This window comes from Nannospalax galili, unplaced genomic scaffold (assembly GCF_000622305.1).
Source record: "Nannospalax galili isolate Female #2095 unplaced genomic scaffold, S.galili_v1.0 scaffold686, whole genome shotgun sequence".
NCBI classification, from domain to species: domain Eukaryota; kingdom Metazoa; phylum Chordata; class Mammalia; order Rodentia; family Spalacidae; genus Nannospalax; species Nannospalax galili.
The window spans coordinates 1,097,619-1,121,387 of record NW_008355472.1 but is presented as its reverse complement, the minus strand read 5'-3'; the positions used below and the strand labels follow the sequence as shown (position 1 = coordinate 1,121,387).

Genomic DNA, 23,769 nt, shown 5'->3' with positions numbered 1-23,769 from the left:
AAAGAAAAAAAAAAAAAAAAAAAAGGGGGGGCTGCCCCCAACTTAAAACCATGCTGGTTTTCTTTTTTTTTTTTTTTTTTTTTTAAAAATGAGATGATAGGGATTGAAGCCATGGTCTCACACAGGCGAGACAAGCCCTCTACCACTAAGCTACATCCTCCGGTGGACCTTGAGTTTAAGGCTAGCCTGGGTTACATAGCAAGACCCAGGCTCAAACAGAAACCACTGACATGGGAGGGAGGGAGGGGAAGGAAGAAAGGGGAAGGGGAGGGAAGGAAAGTAGAAAGGAAGGAAGGCACTTGCCATGTGGCAGGCCTTAGGTTTGATCCTTAATGTTGGGGTTGGACATAGAAGTACTGGGGACGTAGCTCAGTTGGTGGAATGCTTACCTGGGGTTTGACCCTACGATGTGGCATAAAGCCCATGGTGGTGCAAGCCTGTAATCTAGGAACCAGGGAGGTAGAGGCAAGAGGATCAGACTTTGAAGGTCATCTTCCACCAAATAGCCAGTTGAAGGCAAGCCTGGGCTATGTGAGACCCTGTTGAGACACAGAGAAACAGACAAAAGGGAAAAAAATTAAAGTAACAATTCTGAGTCTAGAGAGGTGGCACAACACTTGCTGCCCTTGCTGAGGACCCAGGTTCAGTTCCCAGCACCCACATGGTGGTTCACAACTGTCTTTAACTCCAGTTCCAGGGGATCCAATGCCCTCTTCTGGCCTCCACAGGTACCAGGCGCACACCTGGTGCACATACATACACGTAGGCAAATACTCATACACATAAGATAAAATTAAATCTTAAAAAATCCCTGGGCTGGAGAGCTGGTGCAGGCTCACAACCAAAAAAAATTCCTTTGCATGAGGTATGGAGTATGGACCTGGTTGAGGGCTGAATGGGGTGGGGGGTGGGGGGGACTAAGGAGGCACAGCTCAGCTCCACTGAGGAATGCAAGAGCTGACCAGAGGGCAGGCCTCATGCCTAGGGGACATCAGAGAATTTGCAGACTAGAGGAGGAGGGAGGAGGGTTATTGGGGACTTGTCTGTTAACCAACCTTGTATTACATGCGCTTAGTGCCTTGGCTTACAAAAGACATAGGCCCTCTCTTCAGAAAGCTGGTAGTCTTCTGGGAGGAGATGGGCATCAATCTAGTCACTGCTCAAATGTATAATTATAGACTGATCCCTAGTTAAGGTAAGGGAAACGAAGAATCTTTGAAAAAACAGCAGACACAGAGGACTGAGTATCTGAGTTCCCAGGAGGGCTTCCTGGAGGAGGTGGCATTTGCATAGACACTAGTCTTAAAGGAAAAGTAAAGGTGTAGCTACAAGGGCAAGAAAAGGTCAGGGCCAAGGCCCTGAGGCAGGGAAGAGGCATCCTTTCTATATCATAACTGGGAAGTGGCTAGGGAGGAACAAGGGAGAGCACCTGAAGGGTGGGCAGATGATCTTGACTTGTGTGATTGAGGTCAGCTGTCTGGTTGCCAAAGGAAAGTGGAGTGGAAGGAGGGAGTCAGATGGGGCGGGGGTGGGGGGTGTGTGGGAGCCCTCAGGGTACCAGGCATTGGAGCTAGCTAGGACTGGGGCACAGCAGCAGGGTGCATAGACACCCTCCCTTCCCAGTGCCCAGTGGGAACTGGTGGCCAAATTGCTTACATCACAGTCACTCTAGTACTAAGTGGGTCTGGGGTAGGTTCTGGTTTGGCCCTGGAATTTCAGGAAGCGGGTCCCTGAGGATCTTGCTTGAAGACAACAGGGAGTCCAGAACCCTCCTCAGTGGGGGCTGGAAAAGAACATGACTGTGCAGGGCACAGAACTGGCCAAGGTGGGTGCTTTGGGTGTTGACCGCCCCCCCCCAATCATATCCAATCCTCCTCCCAGAGCTGGGGCCCGTGTGGTTCCCACTTGCAGCCTTCCTGGGTGCTTACTTCTGTGGTGCTGTACTTGTTCAACAGGAAAGTAAGCATCTCGGTGAGCTACCGGTCTTATGGGAATACTGTTGCTGTGGGTGCACTTGACCCTGATCTGTCCTGCACCCGGGTCTGTTCAGTGTCGGCCTCTATTCATCCCTGGCTCCTAGTGTAAATCAGTGCTCGCGCACGCTAGCTACAGCCATGGACGCCTGTTTGGCGGCGAACGTGCGTGACTCGTGTCCTGGGGCGGGGGTGCGAGGTCCTGCCGCGCTGGGGGCGGTGCGGAGAGGGCGGGACCCTCCCTGCAGCGGCGCCGCGCGCGCTGCCTGCGCGGTGGAGGCCACAGCGCCGCCGCGGGCCGTGCTCGCGTTGCTGCTGCTACTCTCTCCGCCGCCGCAGCGGGGCTGAGCCCCGGAGGAGTGAGGGTGGGAGGGGGTCCTCCAACTCCGCTCCCTCCCCCTCCGCCCCGGCGGCGGCCCGGCCGCATGCTGCAGATGGTGAAGACCCTGGCCCAGTTCACCATCGCGCTGGAAGACATGCGCGATCTGGGCCCAGCCGCCGCCTCCAGGGAGCCCGCCGGGGGCGGGGGCGCTGAAGCCACCGAGGAGCCCGGGGAGGCCCAGGTACCGGGAGGGGGAAGGGCAGCCAGGGACCTGGGCTTTGGCCTAGGATGCAGCTGACCCAGGAGATGGGGGGGAAGCGTGGGCAGATGCTGGACATTAGGGCCTGGAACTTCGATCAGGCACCAGCTCCTTACACTCCCCAAGGCAGGGAGGTTGATGATGAGGATCCCTGGCAGAGCTGGTGTGGTTGGCAGGGCGCTAAGGTCAAGGCCCAGGGTGGTACTCAGCTTGTGAAGTGGGTCAGGTGGAAGCACATTTGTTGCCAGGATATGCCAGGTTCCCAGAAAGCCAGATTTCCAGCCTCCCTCTCAGGGTTGAGGCACTCCAGCTGTCTACATGCCCTGGGGGTAGCCAGATTTGCTTTCCCACACCATCTACCCATTGGACCTGCTCCTCTGTGGAGATGTCATGCTGTGAAAAAGGTGGCGACTCCATTCCTGGCTCCCAGTGCCTTCCTGGAGGGGGAGGGGGTGGTTTCCAGGGATGTTGCCTGGTTTTTTGTGTGTCTGTCTGGGCCTGGACTCTGTTCCACTCTCTGGGCCAGGTGGGGACTGTGGCTCTGCCCTCATCTGGGTGCTGTGCTGTGGGTTTCTACTGTCCTGGTCTCTGGGTAGGTCTCTGGGTCCCTGCTGGGTGATTGGACTGCATTTTTGTCTTGATGCAGGGCATCTTGCCTTTATGGCTCTTCTGTTTCTTTCCTCATGATTTGTGTGCATCAGGGTCTCAGTTTTGGGGTTGCGATGACAGGAGAGCTTCCCTCACCCTCTGTCTTCATGCTTTATCCCCCTTCCCACACCTCCCAGGTCCCTATCTGTGTAGTAAAGGTCTGAGGACATGGCTATTGAGGGGTGAGGGGATCTGGAGGGAACTGGGGCCTGCAGGGCTGTCCCGCCTGGAACAGGTGGGCCTGCTGATCTGGTTGACAGCTGCGTTGTCCCTCTGTCTCCTGCTTCCCCTGTCTCCCCTCACCCCATGTGCTGCTCCCGTGTCTGGACACGTGCAGAGGGTGATCCATGCAGTGACAAGGAGCTGGCCTTGTTTTCTGTGCCTTACCTGACAGCTGAGTGACAGCCTACTATACTTTGCAGCAGAGAGGAAGCTGGGAGAGGTGGCATTGCAGCGTCAGCTCCCTGTGCCACCCCAGCCTCCCAGCCAGCAGGCCCAGTGCCAGTCCTGCCTCTCAGGAAATCTCTCTGACCATGACCCAAGCTGGGCCTGGCTGACCAGGGGGTGTGGGCAGCAGATGGTGGCTGTGAGGCCCAGAGCCTGGTCTGGACATCCTGTGATCAGAAAATACCCCACGTGGTCTCACTGAAGTAGACTGAGATGGGACAGTGAGGACCACTGTGCACATGTGACATTTCCCTGTTCCCCATTCCCGAGATTCTCTAGTGCCAGGAGCAGGGAGTTCTTATTCCATTTCATAAAGGAGTGGAAACAAAACTACCAAATCACTCAGCCTGGAAGGGCAGACCTGGAGATTCTGTGGCCTGAGTCTGCTAGTCACTATAAATGAGAACTTGGGATGCTAGGGCCCTAAAACTCTGCATGAGGTGGCTACAGAGGCACTGGCTATGTGATCTTGGGCAAGTCATGTCAGTTCTCTGACTTGACTCATCTGTGACAATGCCAGGGTCCTGGAGCTCTATGAGGCTGCAAGATTTCACATACCTGTGCTTGGCTGGGGAGTCCTGGGGCCTGTGGGCACAGGAGTAGGCATGGGAGATCCAAAGCTGCTCTACGTTTTTAAAGGCCTCAGAAGGTCCAGGATAAATGGCATGGTTGTAGCTGGGATCTCTGAGGCAGGACCTGTGGAGCACATCAGCACAGGGCTGGCAGGGGTGTGGCAAGCCAGCCTCCCGTGACCCAAGGGGATGTTGCTCATGCCTCTGTAGAGCCTGGCATGGGAACCCCCTTTGAGTGTGATTGAGGGACAGGCCTGACCCACAGTTCCAGGGTCAGTGAGAGGGTAGGGTCACCTGAGCTTACCACAGCTAGAAAAGTGAGCAGTTGTAGGACACAGGTGCACCTACCTACATGCAGGCAATACAAATAGTTAAATATTTTTTTAAAAAAAGAAAAGTGAGCCGGGAGTGGTGGCACATGCCTTTCTTTAATCCCAGCACTTGGGAGACAGAGGCAGGAGGATCTCTGTGAGTTTGAGGCCAACCTGGTCTGCATAGCAGGTTCCAGGTCAGCTGGGGCTACAGGGAGACCCTGTCTCAAAAAGACCAAAAAAAAAGAAGTGAGCAGTAGGGGGCTGGAGAGTTAGCTCAGTGGTTAAGAGCACTGGCAGCTCTTGCAGAGGACCTGGATTTGTTGGTTCCCAGCACCCACATGGTGGCTAAAAACCATCCCTAACTCCAGTTCCAGGGAATAAGATGCCTTCTTCTGGCCTCTGTGGGCATTGCAGGCATGTGGTACACTTTCATATATGCAGGCAAACTATCCATACACATAAAATAAATTTTTTAAAAAATTTAAAAAGAAAAGGAAAAGTGAGCAGTAAGCCAGGCATAGTGGCACGTGTCTGGAATTCTAGCACTGGGAAGGTTGAGACAGGCAGGAAATTGTCACAAGTTCAAGACCAGCCTGGACTACAAGAGCAAGACCTTGTTTCAAACAAACAACAACAACAAAAATACTAAAAAAAAAAAAAGGGTAAGTAAACAGGTGTGGTGGCTCACGCCTTTAATCCCAGTACTGGATGGCACCAGTAGGTGGATCTCTGTGAGATGGAGGCCAGATGGGGCTACAAGGGAAACCCAGTCTCAAACAAAACAGAAGGTAAACAGTGGCAGGTTCAGAACTCTGGCCCCTAAACAGACCAAGGACCCTGGGCAGAGCAGTGACAGGGTAGTCCCAGCTCACTGAGTTGATAACTTTAGGAGATGTTGGGGTAAGGACTGGAGGGATGCCCAGGTACCCACTCTGGAATTTCCACACAGAAAGTATCTACTCCACAGGCCTTGATGAGATGTGTGGGAGAAACTGAAACCTGTGGATAGAGAGGAAGACTGAACCAGAGGTGTAGACCCCACACCTTGCGTAGGGTCACTCTAGGACTAGTGGTATCAGTAAGGAATTCTGGAGTGGCAGAAATCTCTTTCAGGGCAGAGAAGCTGTTGGGACTGATGCCATCTGGGAAAATTTTGCCAGAGTCTATGTAAATGGCAGTGTGCATCTTCCATCCCAGTGCTGGGGAGTAGAGACAGGTAGATTTCTGGAACTCCCTGGCCAGCCAGGTTTAGAGAGAGGTGGGAGGGGGAAGGAGGGAGACTCTGCCCCCCCCCAAAAAGGTAGAGCAGTTGGTCATGGGTGATACACACCTCTAATCTCAGCACCCAGAGGCAAGCCACTGTTTGAAGCCAGCTTGGTCTACACAGAGTGTTCCAGGTCACCCAGGGCTACATAGTGAGACCCTGTCTCAAAAAACAAATAATAAAAAGGTGGAGAACAGTAGAGGTAGACACCTGACATTGACCCTTGCTTCTACACATGGAGGCATGGGTGAGCAAGCCTACACATATGTGTACATAGATGCATACACAGAGACAGAAAGAAACAAAGAAAAAGGGGAAAGAACAGAGAGAATATATACCACACAGGCGGTCAAAAGACTGGGTACCATGAACTGTGTAGAACCGAGATTGGCTCAGAGAGGGCTCTGTAACCTTATGAGAATTGGGATCTATCCTTGTCTGAACCCTGATACTTCTAGTGCTGTGGTTTCCAGAACCAGCCTTACTTCCCTGGGCTGCAGTGGCTGCATCTGTCACAAGGAGTCACAGTGTCTACTCTGAAGGTATGACATGCTGACAGGTCAGGCATGCCCCCTTGACGTTGAGCTGGAAAGTGGCATTTTCAAAGTTGGCTCCTGGAGTGGGTATGGCCTAGAGGCACCTTCCTATGTAAATGTGAGGGTTTACTGATGCTTTGTTCTTGTTTGTCCAGAACCCATCATGGGAGCCAAGAAATAAACCAGAGGTATCAGAACTGCCCCAGCTGCTAGGGGTAGAAGAGCAGGGTCAACTTAGAGAGGTGTGTTTGAGTTGCAGGGGAGCATTTCCAGCAGGGATAGCACCTGAGAAAAGGCCTGGATGGGGTCCAGGATGCTTTGGGAGACAGTCGTAGGAGCAGGAAGCAGGGCAGGAAGGCCAGGGAAAGGATCAGATGGACTCCCTGGCCCTGTAGGTGAGCCTGTATGTGGCCACAGGTGACAGCAGCTGAACAGAACAAAGTGCCACTCACCTTCTGCTCTTATCCCCACAGGACATGCGGAAGCATGTGACCATGACCCTGTTGGACACAGAGCAATCATATGTGGAGTCACTACGCACCCTGATGCAGGTGAGACCCATGACCTAGGCTCCCAGAGCACTGTTCCAAGTGTGGGAGGCTGACAGGTGGGAACACCCATGTCATGGACAGGGACTGAGACCAGAGTTGTGACCCTGGCATATACCATCCACCTGTGGTGAACCCCCATTGTGGCTGCTTAGAGGAAGAGGTCACTCCTTCCAGGGCAGGTGAGAATGGAAGGACCAGGACAGGGCAGGGTAGGAGTCTCCACCCAAAGGAGCTTCCATATCCCCTCAGCAGCCCTGGACACAAGTTTTGAGCTATGTACCCCCTTGAACATGCCTCTTCTGTTTTACTCATTTACTAGAAAAATACTTGTTGGCTGGAATTAAATGCTGAACACCTGCTGCATGCAGGCTCTGGTCCAGATACAGGAAGCCCAGGGATGAAGAGAAAATAAGTCCTGCCCTGGGAGCTTGTCCTTCTGGGGACAAGCTAAGTAATGGAGCACTCTAGAAGCATGGAAGCCATCTGCCCAGGGTGCAGTCAGGGAAGGCTCCCTGGAGGCAGTGCAGCAGGGATGGCATGTGCAAGGTCGCACCAGCAGAGGCCTTGGCACATACATTTAGAGACCCATGTGGTATGGAACATGAAGGGCTGGTTCCTGGGTGGCATTGCAGGAGCCAGCAGGAGTCACACTGTAGGGGCCTTGAACCCCACAGGGAGGATTTGGACCCCAGCGGGGTACCTGGAGAGCCATTAAAGGGTTCTGAGCCAGGTAGGCATGTGGTTGAATTCATGCTTTACGAGGTTCAACTGACTGCTGGGTAAAAAAATGGCAGAAGAGGAGGCCAGGTCGGGACCACCAAGTTCCAGCAGGGGCAGAGACTGCAGGGAGATGGAGAGGGAGGGGAGCTGCTCAGGTCTGGGGGAGGGGGCATATGGGGGGGTGAAGTGGGGAAGACAGGATTGTATCTGACCAGTGGTCTGGGAGAGGTGGAGCATAGGGGGCGCATCAAGGTCAATATGATGAGCCCAGGCTCAGCAGTGTGGGTTCTGGGGAGGCCCAGAGTCTGGGTATACGTGCTAAAATGGGGCTACAAGCACATTTAAAGGTGAGTTTGCTCAAGCCACCACAGCAGAGTGTGAGCAGAGGATGAAGGCAGAGCCGGAGAAACATCTAGAACCAACCAACTTTCCTCTCTCCCTCCCTTCTTCCCTCCCTTCCACAAATCTGTACTGAGCTCTTCTCTAGACCAAACATTATTCTCTGGGCAGGGTGATATGAGGGACATGGACCTGTTCTCTGGAGCTCACAGACTGTGCAGGAGAGTACCTGTTACCAGCTAGACAAGTCATACCTGGTGACACATGGTGGCATATAAGTTCAAGGGCGTACCTGTGCGTGTACGTAGTACTGTCTGAAAAGGAGGGAGATTCTGGCACAGATGAATTCACAGAACATGGTGCTAGGTGAAATAAACCAGCCACATAATAGCAAATACTGTATGGTGTGTATTCCAAAGTGCTTGGAGTAGTCAAGCTCTTAGAGGTAGAAAGTGGAGATGGTGGCCTGGGTTGGGAAAGGCCAGGGCTGGGAGAGGAGGATGTGGAGAGTTAGTGTTCAGGGGTCCAGAGTTTCAGGCTGAGAAGATGAAAGTATGAAGTACTAAAGTGTGCTAATCTGTATACTGAAAACTGGTTAAAATGGGCCTAGGGATGTAGCTCAGTTGGTAGAGTGCTTGTCTAGTGTGCACGCACCTCTGCCTTTGAGCTTTAGCTCTGCCCAAACCAGGAGTGGTAGCACACACCTGTCATCCCAGCACTCAGGAGGCAGAGGCAGGAGGATTGAAAATAGAAGGTAAGGGGCTGGAGAGATGGCTCACTGGTTAAGAGCACTGGCTGCTCTATAGAGGACTCAATTTCAGTTCCCAGTTCAGGGGGTCCAACTCCCACTTCTGACCTCTGTGGGCATTGCAGGACACTGGTGCACTTACACACATGCAGGCAATATACTCAGAAACATAAAATTAATGAATAAAATATTTTTAAAAATAGGTCATTTTTGGCTACATAGGGAACTCAAGGGTATCCTGGGATTCATGAGACCCTGTCTCAAAAACAAACAAAAACTGGTTAAAATTGTAAATTGTGGGACTGGAGAGGTGACTCAGTAGTTAAGAGTACTTGCTTCTTGCAGAGGACCCACATTCAGTTCTCAGCACCCACATGGCAGCTAACAACCCACATGTATCTCCAGTTTCAGGGGCTCTAACACGCTCTTCTGGTACTGCATGACATGGGTTCACTTACATACATGCAAGTAAAACATTCATACACATAAAATAGAAAATAATGATTTTTTTAATTGCACATTTTATTTTTTGTGTATCTTACCACAAGTTGCTTCTGTTTTTATAAAAAGCCCATAGAGAGATAAGAACACAGAGTTGGGTCTTCCTTGTTGTATGGGCTTGGTGAAGGCTTCGCTGGGGTTGAGGTGTCCAGCAGAGACCTAAAGGGTGGATAGGATTTCAGGGGAGAGCCTGTCAAGAGGGACCAGTTCCAGGCGGAAGGTACTACAAAGAACAGGATGATGGAGGAGCCTGGTGTAGACAGGAGTCCAGAAGTGGCTGATGTGGCTGCCAGGAGGAAGTCAGGAGGCTGGGCAAGGGCTGGGCTCTCCTGTGGGTACAAGATGTCAGGCAGGAAGACTAGCTGTGCAAAGGGCCTGTTGCCATCCATTGGGTGAGCTGGAGGCAGTAGGGTCAGCTAGTCTGGGTTTGAGTCACTTGTCTCCTGCTGGTTGGTAAGAGCCGAATCATTTCACTTCGCTGAGCCTAGGTTTTGCCTGCAAATGTAGCTGTTCATGTCATCTCTCAGAGTGATGATGAAAGGTGGTGTTGGCAGGCAGGAGGCCCAGGGGGACACTGGGAGCAGCGGACCTGGCATTTTCGCTTTCCTCCGAATCTGCTGGGCTCCGCAGGACCAGGAGTGGAACAGGAAGGGTGGGTAAGCAGTCATCACCTGAACCCAAGGACTGGGAGCACAGCAGCCCTGCGGTGTGGGTGAAGACAGGTCCCTTCAGGGCTCTGGAGCATGGCTCCAGTGCTCAAACTTGACTGCAGTTCTTGGGCAGACATGTGACCTGGAGTTTCCACACCCAGTTGCTCCTCACTTGCCCTGACTGTAGAATGGGGATGACAGCACCTTCTCCAAGTGCAGATGTCAGGAGAGACGCGGGCTGCATTTCCCATACTTCCTGCATGTGTGTTGATGCATGCATGTGTTGCATTACATTTAATCTTTGTTTTAACCTTGTGAGATAGATTAGCGTGCCAAATGAAGAAACGAAGCTTGGAGGTTCAGTAGCAGACACTTGCTACATGGTATGTTGCCTGGCACTTTGCCCAGTGCTTTATATGAGGGAACTCATGCCACCCCATTTTACAGATGATGAAACTGAGGCAAAGAACTGTAAAGCCATGTGTCACAGTCAGGAGTACTATAATTGGGTGGAAATCCTGACTATCTTTGTTGTCCCAAACAGAGTGTATAGGAAATGGAGATTGGCGCTAACTTAAAAGTGGATTAGTAGTATGCCTACAGGATAGGGATTTAGATAAAGGAACTAAGGCTCAGTGTAGGGGCAGTATTTGAGAGGTAGAGACCAGAATTGGGTACTCAAGCCTGGACTGGGTAGTAAGACTGGCTCAAAAACACAAAACAGAAATAAATAAATGAACCAGGTATGGTGGCACATGCCTGTGATCCCAGTACTTGGATGGTAGAGGCAGGAGGATCAGGAGTTCGAAATCGGAAACAGACTTGAACTTAACTACTTAGCCATTTTAAACAAATAATTAGAATAATAGAAAGGAGTTAAGTTCATAGCCAGATGGACATAGGATTTGAACCCAGGCCCTAAGTCTACATACACCCTTTCCTGGGTGTCACCCCCTCCTTGGATCTTACCTTGAACCCCAGCACTTCCAACTAAGAAAATTCCTTTCCAGAGCTGGAGAGATGGCTTAGGGGTTAGGAGCACTGGCTGATCTTGCAGAATACCGGGGTTCAGTTCCCAGCACCCACATGACAGCTTGAACAACCAGTTCAGGGGCTCCAACACCTTATTTTGGCCTCTGAGGATATTGCACACACATGGTGCTCTTACACACACACAGGCGAAACACTCATACATAAAATAAATAGCCGGGTGTGGTGGTACACACCTTTAATGCCACCACTCAGGAGACAGAGGCCAGCCTGGTCTACATAGTGAGTTCCAGGACAGCCTTGGCTACAGGGAAACCCTGTCTCAAATTTTTAAAAAAATAAAAATAAATAGATATTTAAGTAATTAATTTTAAAAATAAGCCTTTTCCTGGCTACCCTGACCAACCCTTCTTCCTCCTGGTACCCTGAACCCCTCCACTCTCCTGTTTCCAGAGCTCTTATTCCCTTCTAATAACTCACTTATTTTTTGTGCTCAATGTCTGCCCCCTCTGCTCAGCCCTCAGGTGTGGGGCTGTGGCTCTGGGGCTTCAGGCTGGTGCACATTGAGGGAATGTGGGTGTTAGCCTAACAGGATCTGTATCAGCATTTTGGGCTTTGCATCTGTTAACGTTTTCCTCCCACTGTGTGCCTGACCAGAGGTGAATGGTGCAGTGTCTGCTCCTTCAGTAGCAGCAGACCTTGACCTGGGCAAGGTGCTGTCTCTTACTGGCCAGAGAGTCCTGAGAACAAGGCCACCTGCTATTTCCTCACTGTCACCCTGGGCCTTTCCAGACTCCCCAGCTAGCCAAGAGGAGTCTGTTGAGCTTGATTTTTTCAAGATTGTTTTACAAAACAAGCCAGATTTTTTTTAATGTTTGATATAAATGTTATTATAACATTACATATGCCTTTTCAAGTAACACCCTCATATTTTAATGTGTAGTTAAGAGTGTGGATCAGTAGAGGGCGATCTCTGTCCATAAGAGCATCAGCCATGGGGCAGGCTATCCTGCTCAGAAAACACCATTGAATGCAGATTTGAAGTGAAAAACAAGAACTTTAGTCACAGACTGCCCAGCAGATATGAAAACTATTAAAACATGGTCAGAGAGTGTGAGTACAGGCCTCCAGTAACTTCCAGTTGATTCCCCATGCCCTGCTTGCCACCACAGTATCATATTTTTTTGTAAATTTTTTTATTGGCTATATTTTGACATAGTGTCTTAGTTTGTTCTTCATTGCTGTGACAAAATACTCTGACCAATACCAACTTGGGGAGGAAAGGGTTTATTCAGCTTACATCTCCCAGGTCGCAGTCCTCAGGGAGCCCAAGGTAGGAAGGAACTCAGGGCAGGAACCTGGAAGCAGGAGCTGGAGCACAGACCATGGAGGAACACTGCTTACTGGCTTGCTCCCCTGGCCCCTGCTCAGCTTGCTCTCTTATCCAACACAGGCCCACCTGCCCAGGGGTGGCACCACCCACAGTGGGCTGAGCCCTTCCACATCACTCATCAAGAAGATGCCCCTCAGACATGGCCACAGGCCAGTCCAATAGAGGCAATTCCCTGATTGAGGCTCCCTCAACCCAGGTGTGTCAAGTTGACACTAAAGCTATCCAGCACACATAGGCTCTCACTTTGTAGCCCAGGCTGGCTTTAAACTTGTGATCCTCCTGCCTCAGCCTCCAAAAACTAAGATTACAAGTGTGTGCTACCACACCCTGCTTTGGGGTCTTTCTTGTTCATTGCTTTCTCCCAGTACCTAGAACAGTGTGTGGCACATAGTAAATACTCAGTAAACACTTGCAGAGCTTATAAGGAGGGGTGTCTTCCAGGAAGCATCCTTCCCCTGGTACTCCAAGCTTTGTTCATGTATCTAGCAAACCTTCCCTGAATCTCCCTCACCTCCTTGACCTCCCTGGGCTACGCAGGAGCATAGTTTTGGGGACAGAGCCCTCCCCACTGCCTGAGCTTCTGGCCTAACCTGGGGGACACAGGCAGGTCAGTGAGCAGCTGTCCTGGATGATTATGTGTTCATTTATTCAAGTACCTGTGTAGGTGTGTGTGTGGGGGGTGCCAACTCTGTGGGAAGGTGCTCTGATCCCATGGGTGGGTCCCCCAGGGCTACATGCAGCCACTGAAGCAGCCAGAGAATTCCTTGCTGTGTGACCCATCACTGGTGGATGAGATCTTCGATCAGATTCCTGAGCTCCTGGAGCACCACGAACAGTTCCTGGAGCAGGTGCGGCACTGTGTGCAGACGTGGCACACCCAGCAGAAGGTGGGAGCTCTCCTTGTCCAGTCGGTAAGTGTCTTGGGTACGTGGACTACAATCCTAGCTACTGACTGACTCTGGTCTCATTAGCTGGCACTGACCTGAACCTAGTCCTGACCCTGAAGCTGGTACTGCTACTGACCAAGACTTCTCATGCATGCCGATATTTTAATCCAAACCTAAACATCTACCCTGACCTTGAACTTGAATATGGGCTTGACATTGACACTGACTGGCTCTTTTTAATAATCATAGTTCATGCTTTCTGGTGCTTATTATGTGCTAGGCATTATTATAAACACGATATATATCAACAGCCCTGGGAGGAAGGGATAGTAACTACCCTAATTTTAAAGTTGATGGCTGAGGCATGGAATGGTATGTCTCCTAGTTAGAGTCCCAAGCTGACACTTCTCTCCCCGCAGGCCAGGTTTTCCCATGAGCTTTTCAAGGTCCTTCAGTGGTGGCTCTGAATTCTAAAACAACCACAAAATCAAAGCCAATAATCATTTCATTAAATGCCTGGAATACATAGCATGCTGTTTTCTTCCCCTTCTTAATTTTTGTACTTATTTATAAGCTTAATTACATTTGAAAAACTTGAAGTTCCATTTTGTTATTTTGCTGGAATTCCTGAGACTGTACATGACAACTGATAAATTACAGCCAGACTTGAATAAATGGCTTCTCAGCCACATAATTTCAAAAGAAAAACTGTGAAACTCCTTCCAAAAAATTTCAAGTGAGAAAAAAAATCCTGTCTACGTTGAGATGTGGGTGTGTGCTTATTAGGATGTAGAGAGGGGCCTTGAACCTAAACAGGTCTTAAACTGTCCCTGTTGCTTGGAAATGGATGCCACCAGATGGTGGCGCCAGGACCTCAGCTGGGATTAAGTGCTGCTCTCCCCACCCATGGTCACCTTCACTGTGACTAGGTTCAGTCTCTGCCCGGACCTGGATGCTGACCATGGGCTGACAGAGGCCTCATCCCAGGATGGCTCTTCCCAGGAGTGCTGTCCTTCACCAGCTCAGGCTCTGCCCTATCCTGTCCAGAGGCAGGGCAGTTGGCATGTTAGAGAAACAGAGACCCTGGGACCTGCACTTTAGCCTGTGGTGTAGCCGAGATAGGAACTCAGGTGTCCTCACTTCCAGGCAAGCCACTATCCTAGCACTTGCCAGCAGATGCTAGCCACCAGCATGGACCCTACCCTGAGCCTCACTTTGCTGTGCTGGGAAAGGAGCCCTTCTGCCGTTGGAGGAGAGCTGGTCCTGGGACCTTAGGAAAGCCAGAGGCCAGGTGTAAACACTCAGCAGAGCCCCAGTCAGGCAGCAAGTGTTTCAAAGGAGCTTAGCCTGAGAGTAGATACAGTTGGGTTGGGAAGGACATCCCAGGTAGAGGAACTGCACGGGCAAAGGCCCAGCAGCTAGATGGGTCTGCTCACTCCTACCATGAGGAGGGTCTGAGACCTACTTGCCTGGTTTGGTGGGGTTAGGGACAGAAATGTCTGGGTGGAAGTAAAAGAACCAGGTCTGGTCTCATAAGATATATCTAGGTACATGTACATGCATATAAACACATAAAATATACCATGCCTATATGTATGAACACATATACACACAACATATACCTGATCATACAGTCACATGCCATACATGCAACACAGACACACTTAGACAAAGACACAGAAGTCTAAAACTGACCATTTTAAGTTGAATCGATAGAAGCCAAGAGAGGGTGTAGTGGGTAAGGGACACAGGAGCCTCCCTAACCTTCCTCCTCATTCACAGTTCTCTAAAGATGTCCTGGTGAACATCTATTCTGCCTATATTGATAACTTCCTCAATGCAAAGGATGCTGTGCGTGTGGCTAAGGAGGCGAGGCCAGCCTTTCTCAAGTTCCTGGAGGTGTGTGGACTGGGGTAGGGATGAAGGTGGCCCTCACCTCAAGCTAGTTTTGGGGGGTTCCAGGAGCTCTCAACTGGAGCGCTCTGACCTTAGCTCATCAGACTCCCCTCTTGGACTGAGCTGGAGGACTTGCTGGGAGCCTCTTCCTTCCTGGCATGTCCTTCTTCACATGGGGAATGAACACACACACACACACACACACACACACACATATTCTGCTTTATGTTTCAGCAAAGCATGCGTGAGAACAAGGAGAAGCAGGCACTGTCCGACCTCATGATCAAGCCCGTGCAGCGGATCCCACGCTATGAGCTTCTGGTAAAGGTAGGCACCTGCCTGGGTGGGCTGGAAGGCAAGGCCTGAAGGCCTGGTGGGTGGATACAGGATGCTATGAGGCTTGTGTCTGTCCTTAGAAATTGGGCAGGAAAGAAAGACCTCCTTGGTGCCTACCCAATAATCTTTTCTGCTCCAGCAATCAGTCTGATGTGCCAAGGACAGCTAAGCAGGTCCCTATTTCCACTCCAGGACCTTTTGAAGCACACACCTGAAGACCATCCTGACCACCCACTCTTGCTGGATGCACAACGGAACATAAAGCAGGTGGCTGAACGCATCAACAAGGGTGTGAGGAGTGCTGAGGAGGCGGAGCGGCATGCTCGTGTTCTGCAGGAGATCGAGGCCCACATTGAGGGCATGGAAGATGTATGTACCTGCCATGCCTGGCTCCATCCTGACCCTGTCTGTGTCTGTCCTGCCCGTGTCTGCATGTGTCACCTGGACAGTGGCCATCCACATCCACATCAGGGTCTGCAGTGTGCTTGCCTCTGTGACCACACTGCCCCACCCATCTGTGTTCTCCTCCCCATCTGTCTGACCTTGTGTTCCTGGCCTGGCTGCAGTGATGGGAGAGAGGACAGAATGTTGCCTCCACTGGCCTGGCTCATGGAGTGAGCCAGTAGGTCACTGGGATTTGTGGAGGGCTAAGGGATTAGTAACTAGTCTTTAAGACACCATGCTTCCCCTGCCCCACAGCTCCAGGCTCCCCTGCGACGGTTCCTGAGGCAAGAGATGGTCACTGATGTGGTAAGAAGTGTCCTGTTGACTGCTTCTCTGTGTCACCCCCAAGTTCATTCTCTGGCACCCTCTGCCCACAGATCTCCTTGCTTTTCCACCTCAACAGGAGCCCCAGAGTAGTCCCACACAATGGGAGAGCCCATCCCTCCTCCTCCTCCCAGGACTCACTATCCTAGTGGGCACTGGGGGCAGGTGGGTGGGCCTCTGCACTGTGTACTTTCAGCCTGAATCCCACTTCGGGCCCCACAGAAGGCGATTGGAGGCAAGAAGGATCGGTCCCTCTTCCTGTTCACAGACCTCATTGTCTGTACCACCCTGAAGCGGAAGTCAGGCTCCCTGCGGCGAAGTTCCATGAGCCTGTGAGTGGCCAGGGTGGGGCTGGGTGGTGCAGGCAGGAGAGCCATCGATCTGCTCTGGGCTCCACTCCCTGCCCAGCCAGAGCACCCCATTGGCTACCCACAGGTACACAGCGGCCAGTGTCATTGACACAGCTAGCAAGTACAAGATGCTATGGAAGCTGCCACTGGAAGACACAGACATCATCAAAGGTGGGGCTGACTTGAGTCTTTCAGAGGGAGGTTCTAGTGTTGGGGTAAAGCAACCACATATAACTGCAGTCAACCATTCAGTCAGCTGTTGTTTGAGTGACTGGTGTTAGATGGTGTGGCTTAATGGTGGCATACCCAGGAGTAGAGTCAAATTGAAGGTTTGATTGGAAGGGTCTGTGTGACTTGGGGCTGAAGCTGTCAGGAGCTGGGCAACCTCAAGGACTGCTTCTTCTGCTGTCTCTCTCCCTCTTTTGCTATGAGGGGCAGTGGTCTCACTCTCTTCATATCCTCTGCTTCCTTGTAACTCCAGTGGCCCCAGGTGAACCAGTCTGTCCCACAGCGCCCCACAGTGAGGACTGAGTACACCTTATCTCTTCTCACTAGCAAATAGGCCACCTTTAGATGGGATGTCCACTCCTGGCCTATTCAACTGTGTGGCCAGGAATAAAGCAGGATTGTTATGGAAGAAAACATGATTGCACAGGTAGTAAGGGTCTGGAGCAGGACAGAGTCTCTCAGGAGTAGGAGATTCTTAGCCTGGATTAATGTAACAAACAAAATACCACAGACCAGGTAACGTATAAAAATAAGTGGGAATTTATCACTCATCATTAGGGAGACAGAACGTCCCAATATAAGACACTGGCAGATTTGGTGTCTTTTGAGGAGACATGTTCCTCATGTATGTCCTTACTTGGTGAAAGGGGCAAGCAAGCTGTCCCAGGTATTTTTATAAAGGCACGAATCCCATTCATGAGGGCACCACCCATAGGACCCTGCCACCGCCTCATACAAACACCAGGGATTACATTTCAGCATATGAGCTTTGGAGAGACACAGTCAACTATGGCAGAGCTATTCCAAGGCTTGGCTTGTGCGCGTGTCCTCCTCACTGTAGACAGTACTATAGCCTCCATGTCCATTGCCAACCCCATGTCCCTATCCAACAGGCTGTCCATGTCCCTGCAAGGTCCCTGGCCACGAGGCCATTCCAGAGATCACTTGTGGATCTCAGAGTCCATTCTTCCTGGAGTGCTGTGGTGACCCCATCTAGGTCTTCTAGCTCACCATTCTGCAACCTGTGGCCCAGCTACAACATGTGCACACACCACCAACGCACTGTATAAACAGGAGCCGAGAGGACAGGAAAACCTGTCATTTAGGAGAGAGCAAAGAGAAAGCAAGCTTCCTGTCCCTTGATTTCAATACTTAGTGTCCAGCCTGGGGTAAAGGGACATCTCCTCTTAGGGATTATTGGTCCAGAGTAGACATAGACTATAAGCCAGAAAGTAAGATGGAGGTGCTGAGCTGGCCTGTGGGGAGCTGTGAGAGAAGACAGAAAATCAAGGCATCAACTCATTGTGCCCTTTCTGGGGAGGCAGGTCTCTCGGTCAGCAGATTGGATTTCCAGGGCTCTGTCTACTTAGGAGGCTGCACTACTGCTGTAGTCCAGTATCAGCTGGAGCCCATGTAACTTGCAGAACCATCTACCTTTCTAGCAAATTCTCCAAGGATCCTGTGCCATGTGGCTCTAAACCAGGCCAAGTTCCTGCCTCTTGGGCCTGGGATTTTCCTGGGAGCTGCCTGTTAGCTTTGTTCCTTAGATCTTGGGTCTGAAAGCTTCTATTTGCCAGGCCCATCCCTTGTTCAGCTTTAAGCTATGCAGTGAAGGAAGTGTCTGTCCAAGTCTGATCTTGTCTTATGTGTCCATGGCTCTTCCTCTGCCCCTGCCAGGGGCATCTCAAGCCACCAATCGAGAGAACATCCAGAAGGCCATCAATCGCCTGGATGAGGACTTGGCCACCCTGAACCAAATGAGCAAGCTCTCTGAGAGCCTCGGCTTTCCTCACCAGGTCTGTGCCCCGTGCCTAAGACAGGGTCAGGCTGGGGCTTCCCTGACCCTGCCTGGGGAAAAGACAGCCTTGGCATTGGCCTGAAGGAACAATTGGCCTTGTCATTTATCTGAGGAGGAAAATTATAGTCTTTCACCCACTTGAAGGAAGTGACCTGTCCCAGGTCTGAGGGAGGAGACATGGCAGCATCCCTTTGAGGGGGAGAGATGCCTAGCCCTGTCTGAGGTGGGGGGACACAGCCTTTCCCTGTCTGAGGGAAGCCCTATTCCCAAGGGCTGGTGCCGGGGTGAGGCCTGGGCTCTCTTCCTACAGACTCTGGACGATGCACTTCGGGATCTCTCAGCTGCCATGCACCGGGACCTTTCAGAAAAGCAGGCCTTGTGCTATTCGCTTTCCTTCCCGCCCACCAAGCTGGAGCTGTGTGCCACCCGGCCTGAGGGCACTGACTCCTTCATCTTTGAGTTTCCCCACCCTGATGCCCGCTTGGGCTTTGAGCAGGCCTTTGATGAGGCCAAGAGGAAGCTGGGTAAGCCAGGGCTCATGCTGGCACTTTTCTCTTACCTCTAGGCTTTTCTAACTTCAGAAGCCAGAGCTCCCAAAATTATAGGATCCTCTTGTCTAGGAGCTGACAGGAAAGGTGGACTGAGACTCCTATTGTGAAAAATCAGGCTGAATGTTACCTCTGACCTTCTCAGCTCCTTCCTGGGAAGGAGGGACCTCCTGGACAGCCATTTTAGGGCAGGGACCCCATGATAGGCCTGAATGAGCAAGACCTCACTTGTCCCATTCCCCAGTGTGATTGAGTCAGGGAAAGCTATTAGGTCTGTGGCTTACAGACCTGGGGCTAACACTATCATACAGATGGAAAAAATTGAGGCTAGAAATAAGCAGGCCGTAGCCTACCACCTCTCATTCTAGCACAGCTGGCATCAGGCCCTCCCTAGAGAGACTATTGAGAGACATGAAATGGAGTGGGACCAAAACCAGAGCAAGGTGGGTGCTAAGCAAGGTATATCTCCCTCTTCTGCCCTGTCCCTTCTGCTACAGCATCCAGCAAAAGCTGTCTAGATCCTGAATTCCTGAAAGCCATCCCCATCATGAAAACTCGCAGTGGCATGCAGGTCTGTGTGTACGTGGGCCATGTGGATTTGTGTATTGAAAGCCATGTGTTTATGAACTTTTTTGTTTTGTGTACTACAGTGCATATGTCTGTGTATAAAGCTTTTTGTGCATGTGCATCACTCTGCATACATGTGGAATGTTTCATGCATATCTGTACGTATGAGCAAAGACTGTAAATGGATGTGAAGTCTAGTTCGTGCACTCTTAGAGTTTTCATCCCTAGGTACCAATATTGCCAGTGTCACATTACATGCATGCATCCATGTGCATATTCGGGTGCATGTATGTGTACATACAGGTTTAGGTGCTGTGTCTCAGGTGTGAGTGCATGTGTTGTGTAGCAGGGTGTAGAGGGATGTATGCAGGACTGTCACCCCTCCATTCTGCTGGGGTCACCTGGTAGAGCAAGATACTGGCTCAGCTCCAACATTCACCTTCCCCTGTGCATTGGCGCTTTCTGCAGTTTTCCTGTGCGGCCCCTACCCTCAGCAGCTGCCCAGAGCCCGCGCCAGAGGTTTGGGTGTGCAACAGTGATGGCTATGTGGGTCAGGTGTGCCTGCTAAGCCTGCGGGCTGAACCAGACGTGGAGGCCTGCATCGCCGTTTGCTCCGCCCGCATTCTCTGCATCGGTGCGGTGCCAGGCCTGCCACCGCGCAGCAGCCCACGGTAAGGCGGGTGGGCAGTGCCAGTGGGCGTACTGTGGGCAAGGAAACAAGCCTCTGCATCCGCACATCAGGAGGCTGCCGGGATGGCATGGGTGGGGCCTGGTCCGTGCTGCCCGCGCGCCCTAGCAGCTCTTGTTCCTTTTCCCTTTGTCTCTAGGGAGCAGCCAGAGCCCCTGAGGAATCGCCCAGAGATGGCACCTGAGCCTGCTGGGGCCGAGCTAGAGATGGAGACCACGGCAGATGAGGAAGGAGCGGCACTGGGCGAGCCAGGGCCCCAACCCTGCCTACACATTTCTATCTCAGGATCTGGCCTGGAAATGGCCCCAGGCCCTGCTGAGGGTGACCCCCGCCCTGAGTTGGTACCCTTTGACAGTGACTCTGATGATGAATCTTCACCCAGCCCCTCCGGGACACTGCAGAGCCAGGCCAGCCAGTCTACCATATCCTCCAGCTTTGGCAGTGAGTATGGATTGGCATCAGAGCAGTGGGTGAGGAGGCACCAGTGGAGGCAAAGGCTGGGATTAGTTCACTGGGTGTTTTGCTTTACCGCTGTCAAGGGCCCGCAAGGTGGGCAGGAGCTCTGACACTGAGGACTCAGCAATGGGATAGGCAGATGGGGTCCTGAAGACCTGGGATTCCAGTGTTAAGGAATCAGGGACTGGATAGAGTCATTAGTCCCTCTGTCCAGTTGTGGCGTGACTTGAAATGTCCAGGCAAGGACTAGGAGCCTGTAGTTTGTGCTGAGTGAGCAGGTTCAAGGGCCAGGACAGGAGAGGAACAACTGGAAAGGTGCCTGGAAGGGGCCAGGGGCATGGCCAGGAGAGACACAGCAAGAGCTGGAAAGGTGTCAGGTCTCTGCCTGATGGAAGGGATGGAAATAGACACCTTTGCCCCCTCAGATGAGGAGACCCCAAGCTCCAAGGAGGCCACTGCAGAGACGACCAGCTCTGAGGAAGAGCAAGAGCCTGGCTTCCTGCCACTGTCCGGCTCCTTTGGGCCTGCGGGTCCCTGTAGCACCAGCCCAATGGATGGAAGAGCCCTTCGCCGCTCCAGCCGTGGCTCCTTCACAAGGGGCAGCCTCGAGGACCTGTTGAGCGTGGACCCTGAGGCCTACCAAAGCTCCGTGTGGCTGGGGACTGAGGATGGCTGGTAGGGGCGGGGGAAGGGTCAGGACACAGCTTTGGAAAACATGTCCTGAAGCAGAAGGAGGGGATGAGAGAAGCTTTGGGTGTAGCCTTGGGTTACAACTAGGCAGACTAGAGGGCCTGACACCCATGAGAGGCTGTAGGAGCTAGTACCTTGGGCCACTACTTGGCATAGGAAGGGGGATGACTTCTGGGGCTGGTGGGTTTGACCACTTGTCACAGGTACTCCCCTAATCCACAGTGTCCACGTCTACCAGTCCTCTGACAGCATCCGAGATCGCAGGAACAGCATGAAACTCCAGCACGCAGCCTCTGTGACCTGCATCCTGTAAGGCCCCAGGTTGCCCTTCCTGCCCAGATGCTTCTTGGACAACATATAGGCCACCTCTATTCATCTGCCCCTGCTCTGCTGGGCCCTCTTTCCTGGGGAGGCTACAGGACAGAGGCCTGGCCCAAGGCCAGCTGTGCCTCTTCCACAGTTAACTTGGGTACATCACCATCTTTTCTCAGCTTCACATTTCCTCCCACTTGGAGAGTAGGGGATAAAGGAAGTGACCTCTTGGGAGCCACAGCCACTCTACTCGTAATTTCCCCTAGCCCCAGGAAACCCACTTTGGTTTTGGAAAGTACCTGATTACTTCTTCTTTCCCCTGCCTAGGTATCTGAATAACCAGGTGTTTGTGTCCCTGGCCAGTGGAGAACTTGTGGTCTACCAAAGAGAACCAGGTATGTCCTCTCATCTTTATCCCCTACCTGGTAGTTGAGCTCTCTACTTGGGCAACTTTCCAGGGCCTCGACCTCTTATAAATAAGAGCGTTCACATCTCTTTTCAGGGGAGGCTGAGACATAAATTCAGAACCTCACTGAATTTCATGTTTTCTTTACCCCATTCCCACTCTAGGACGTTTCTGGGACCCCCAGAACTTCAAGTCATTGACACTGGGTGCTCAGGGGAGCCCCATCACCAAGATGGTATCCGTGGGTGGGCGGCTGTGGTGTGGCTGCCAAAACCGAGTCCTTGTTCTGAGCCCTGACACGCTACAGCTAGAGGTAGTTGGGGTGGGGACAGAATTGGTGACTTGGATGAGCTGGGGGCCCCAGGAGAGGGATACAAGACCAGAGGGACAGAGAAGCATCCAGCTGAGATGTTGGGACCTTGCCTTGAGCCCTCTGTTACCAGGCCAGTCTCTGTCCTTGTCTGGTTCTTATTTATTCTAACTGATGAGGAAGACAGCAAATTACCACATATACTAGAATTTCCTATTCATCCTCTGAGTACAGTATTAGGGTCCTTGGGGGATAAAAGAATCCTTCTGATGTCAGCATCCCTTACTATTAGACTCTGGCCTTTAGTCCTGCCTTCATTTGCACGTACACCAGAGGTTTCCAGCCTGGGTGTTATTTTCACTCAAATTGCATAGGGCAAGGGCACCAGTTTTTAATTCTGGAGGATTGAGTGGGCAAGCTTTGAAGCTGATCATCCAGACCCAGGCTTTGATTGTCAACCTGGCCAAGAGAAGACTGGGGAAAATATATGTGGGGTGGGCATTGGTGGCGCTTGGGCAGGAAGGGCCCAGGGCAGGTTTGTCAGTCACCATCTGATCTCTGCTCTTCTACCCTACAGCACACATTCTACGTGGGGCAGGATTCAAGCCGAAGTGTTGCTTGTATGGTGGACTCCAGCCTGGGTGTGTGGGTGACATTGAAAGGTAGTGCCCATGTGTGTCTCTATCATTCAGACACTTTTGAGCAGCTGGCGGAGGTAGATGTCACCCCTCCTGTGCACAGGATGCTCGCAGGTACCTCCTACATCCACTGACACTTCCCGTGGAACCTTTCTGCCCTGACCTGGAAGACACCTAGCTAAGGTCAGCATCTAGGCCCAGTGATGTTCTCTTTCCCCTCCAGGGTCTGATGCCATCATCCGGCAACACAAGGCTGCCTGCCTGCGGATCACCGCACTGCTGGTGTGTGAGGAACTGCTGTGGGTGGGCACCAGCGCTGGGGTTGTGCTCACCATGCCTGCATCCCCCAGCACTGTCAGCTGCCCTCGGGCACCTCTCAGCCCAGCTGGCCTAGGTCAGGGGCATACTGGCCATGTTCGCTTCCTGGCCGCAGTCCAGCTGCCTGATGGCTTCAACCTGCTCTGTCCAACCCTACCATCTCCCCCAGACACAGGTGGGTCTGCACATTGCACCCCCAGCTAGGGGCCCTGCCAGAGGAGAGGGTTTTTTTGTTTCTGATTTTTTTTTTTTTTTTTTTTTTTTTTTTTTTTTTTTTTTAAAAAAAAAAAAAAAAAAAAAAAAAAAAAGAGGACGATAAATCTTTCACTGTGATATATCAAAATAA

General features: G+C 51.7%; 2 protein-coding genes across 2 annotated transcripts in view; both read left to right on the top strand.

Annotated features, from left to right (window-relative positions):
- Positions 1–23,769, top strand: part of Arhgef17 (Rho guanine nucleotide exchange factor 17) — an 80,354-nt gene that overhangs the window by 34,846 nt on the left and 21,739 nt on the right. The window contains exons 2-20 of the mRNA XM_008852724.3: positions 6,809–6,886; positions 12,956–13,138; positions 14,897–15,013; positions 15,245–15,337; positions 15,539–15,715; positions 16,046–16,096; positions 16,337–16,446; positions 16,550–16,635; positions 18,370–18,488; positions 18,801–19,014; positions 19,536–19,609; positions 20,074–20,276; positions 20,433–20,734; positions 21,175–21,424; positions 21,662–21,748; positions 22,079–22,146; positions 22,322–22,470; positions 23,045–23,219; positions 23,329–23,598. Of these exons, the coding sequence (XP_008850946.2) occupies positions 6,809–6,886; positions 12,956–13,138; positions 14,897–15,013; positions 15,245–15,337; positions 15,539–15,715; positions 16,046–16,096; positions 16,337–16,446; positions 16,550–16,635; positions 18,370–18,488; positions 18,801–19,014; positions 19,536–19,609; positions 20,074–20,276; positions 20,433–20,734; positions 21,175–21,424; positions 21,662–21,748; positions 22,079–22,146; positions 22,322–22,470; positions 23,045–23,219; positions 23,329–23,598 (2,806 nt within the window). The remainder of the gene's footprint in view (positions 1–6,808; positions 6,887–12,955; positions 13,139–14,896; positions 15,014–15,244; positions 15,338–15,538; positions 15,716–16,045; positions 16,097–16,336; positions 16,447–16,549; positions 16,636–18,369; positions 18,489–18,800; positions 19,015–19,535; positions 19,610–20,073; positions 20,277–20,432; positions 20,735–21,174; positions 21,425–21,661; positions 21,749–22,078; positions 22,147–22,321; positions 22,471–23,044; positions 23,220–23,328; positions 23,599–23,769) is intronic.
- Positions 23,565–23,769, top strand: part of Relt (RELT TNF receptor) — a 29,023-nt gene continuing 28,818 nt past the window's right edge. The window contains exon 1 of the mRNA XM_029555899.1: positions 23,565–23,598. The gene's annotated coding sequence lies outside the window, so the exon portion shown is untranslated. The remainder of the gene's footprint in view (positions 23,599–23,769) is intronic.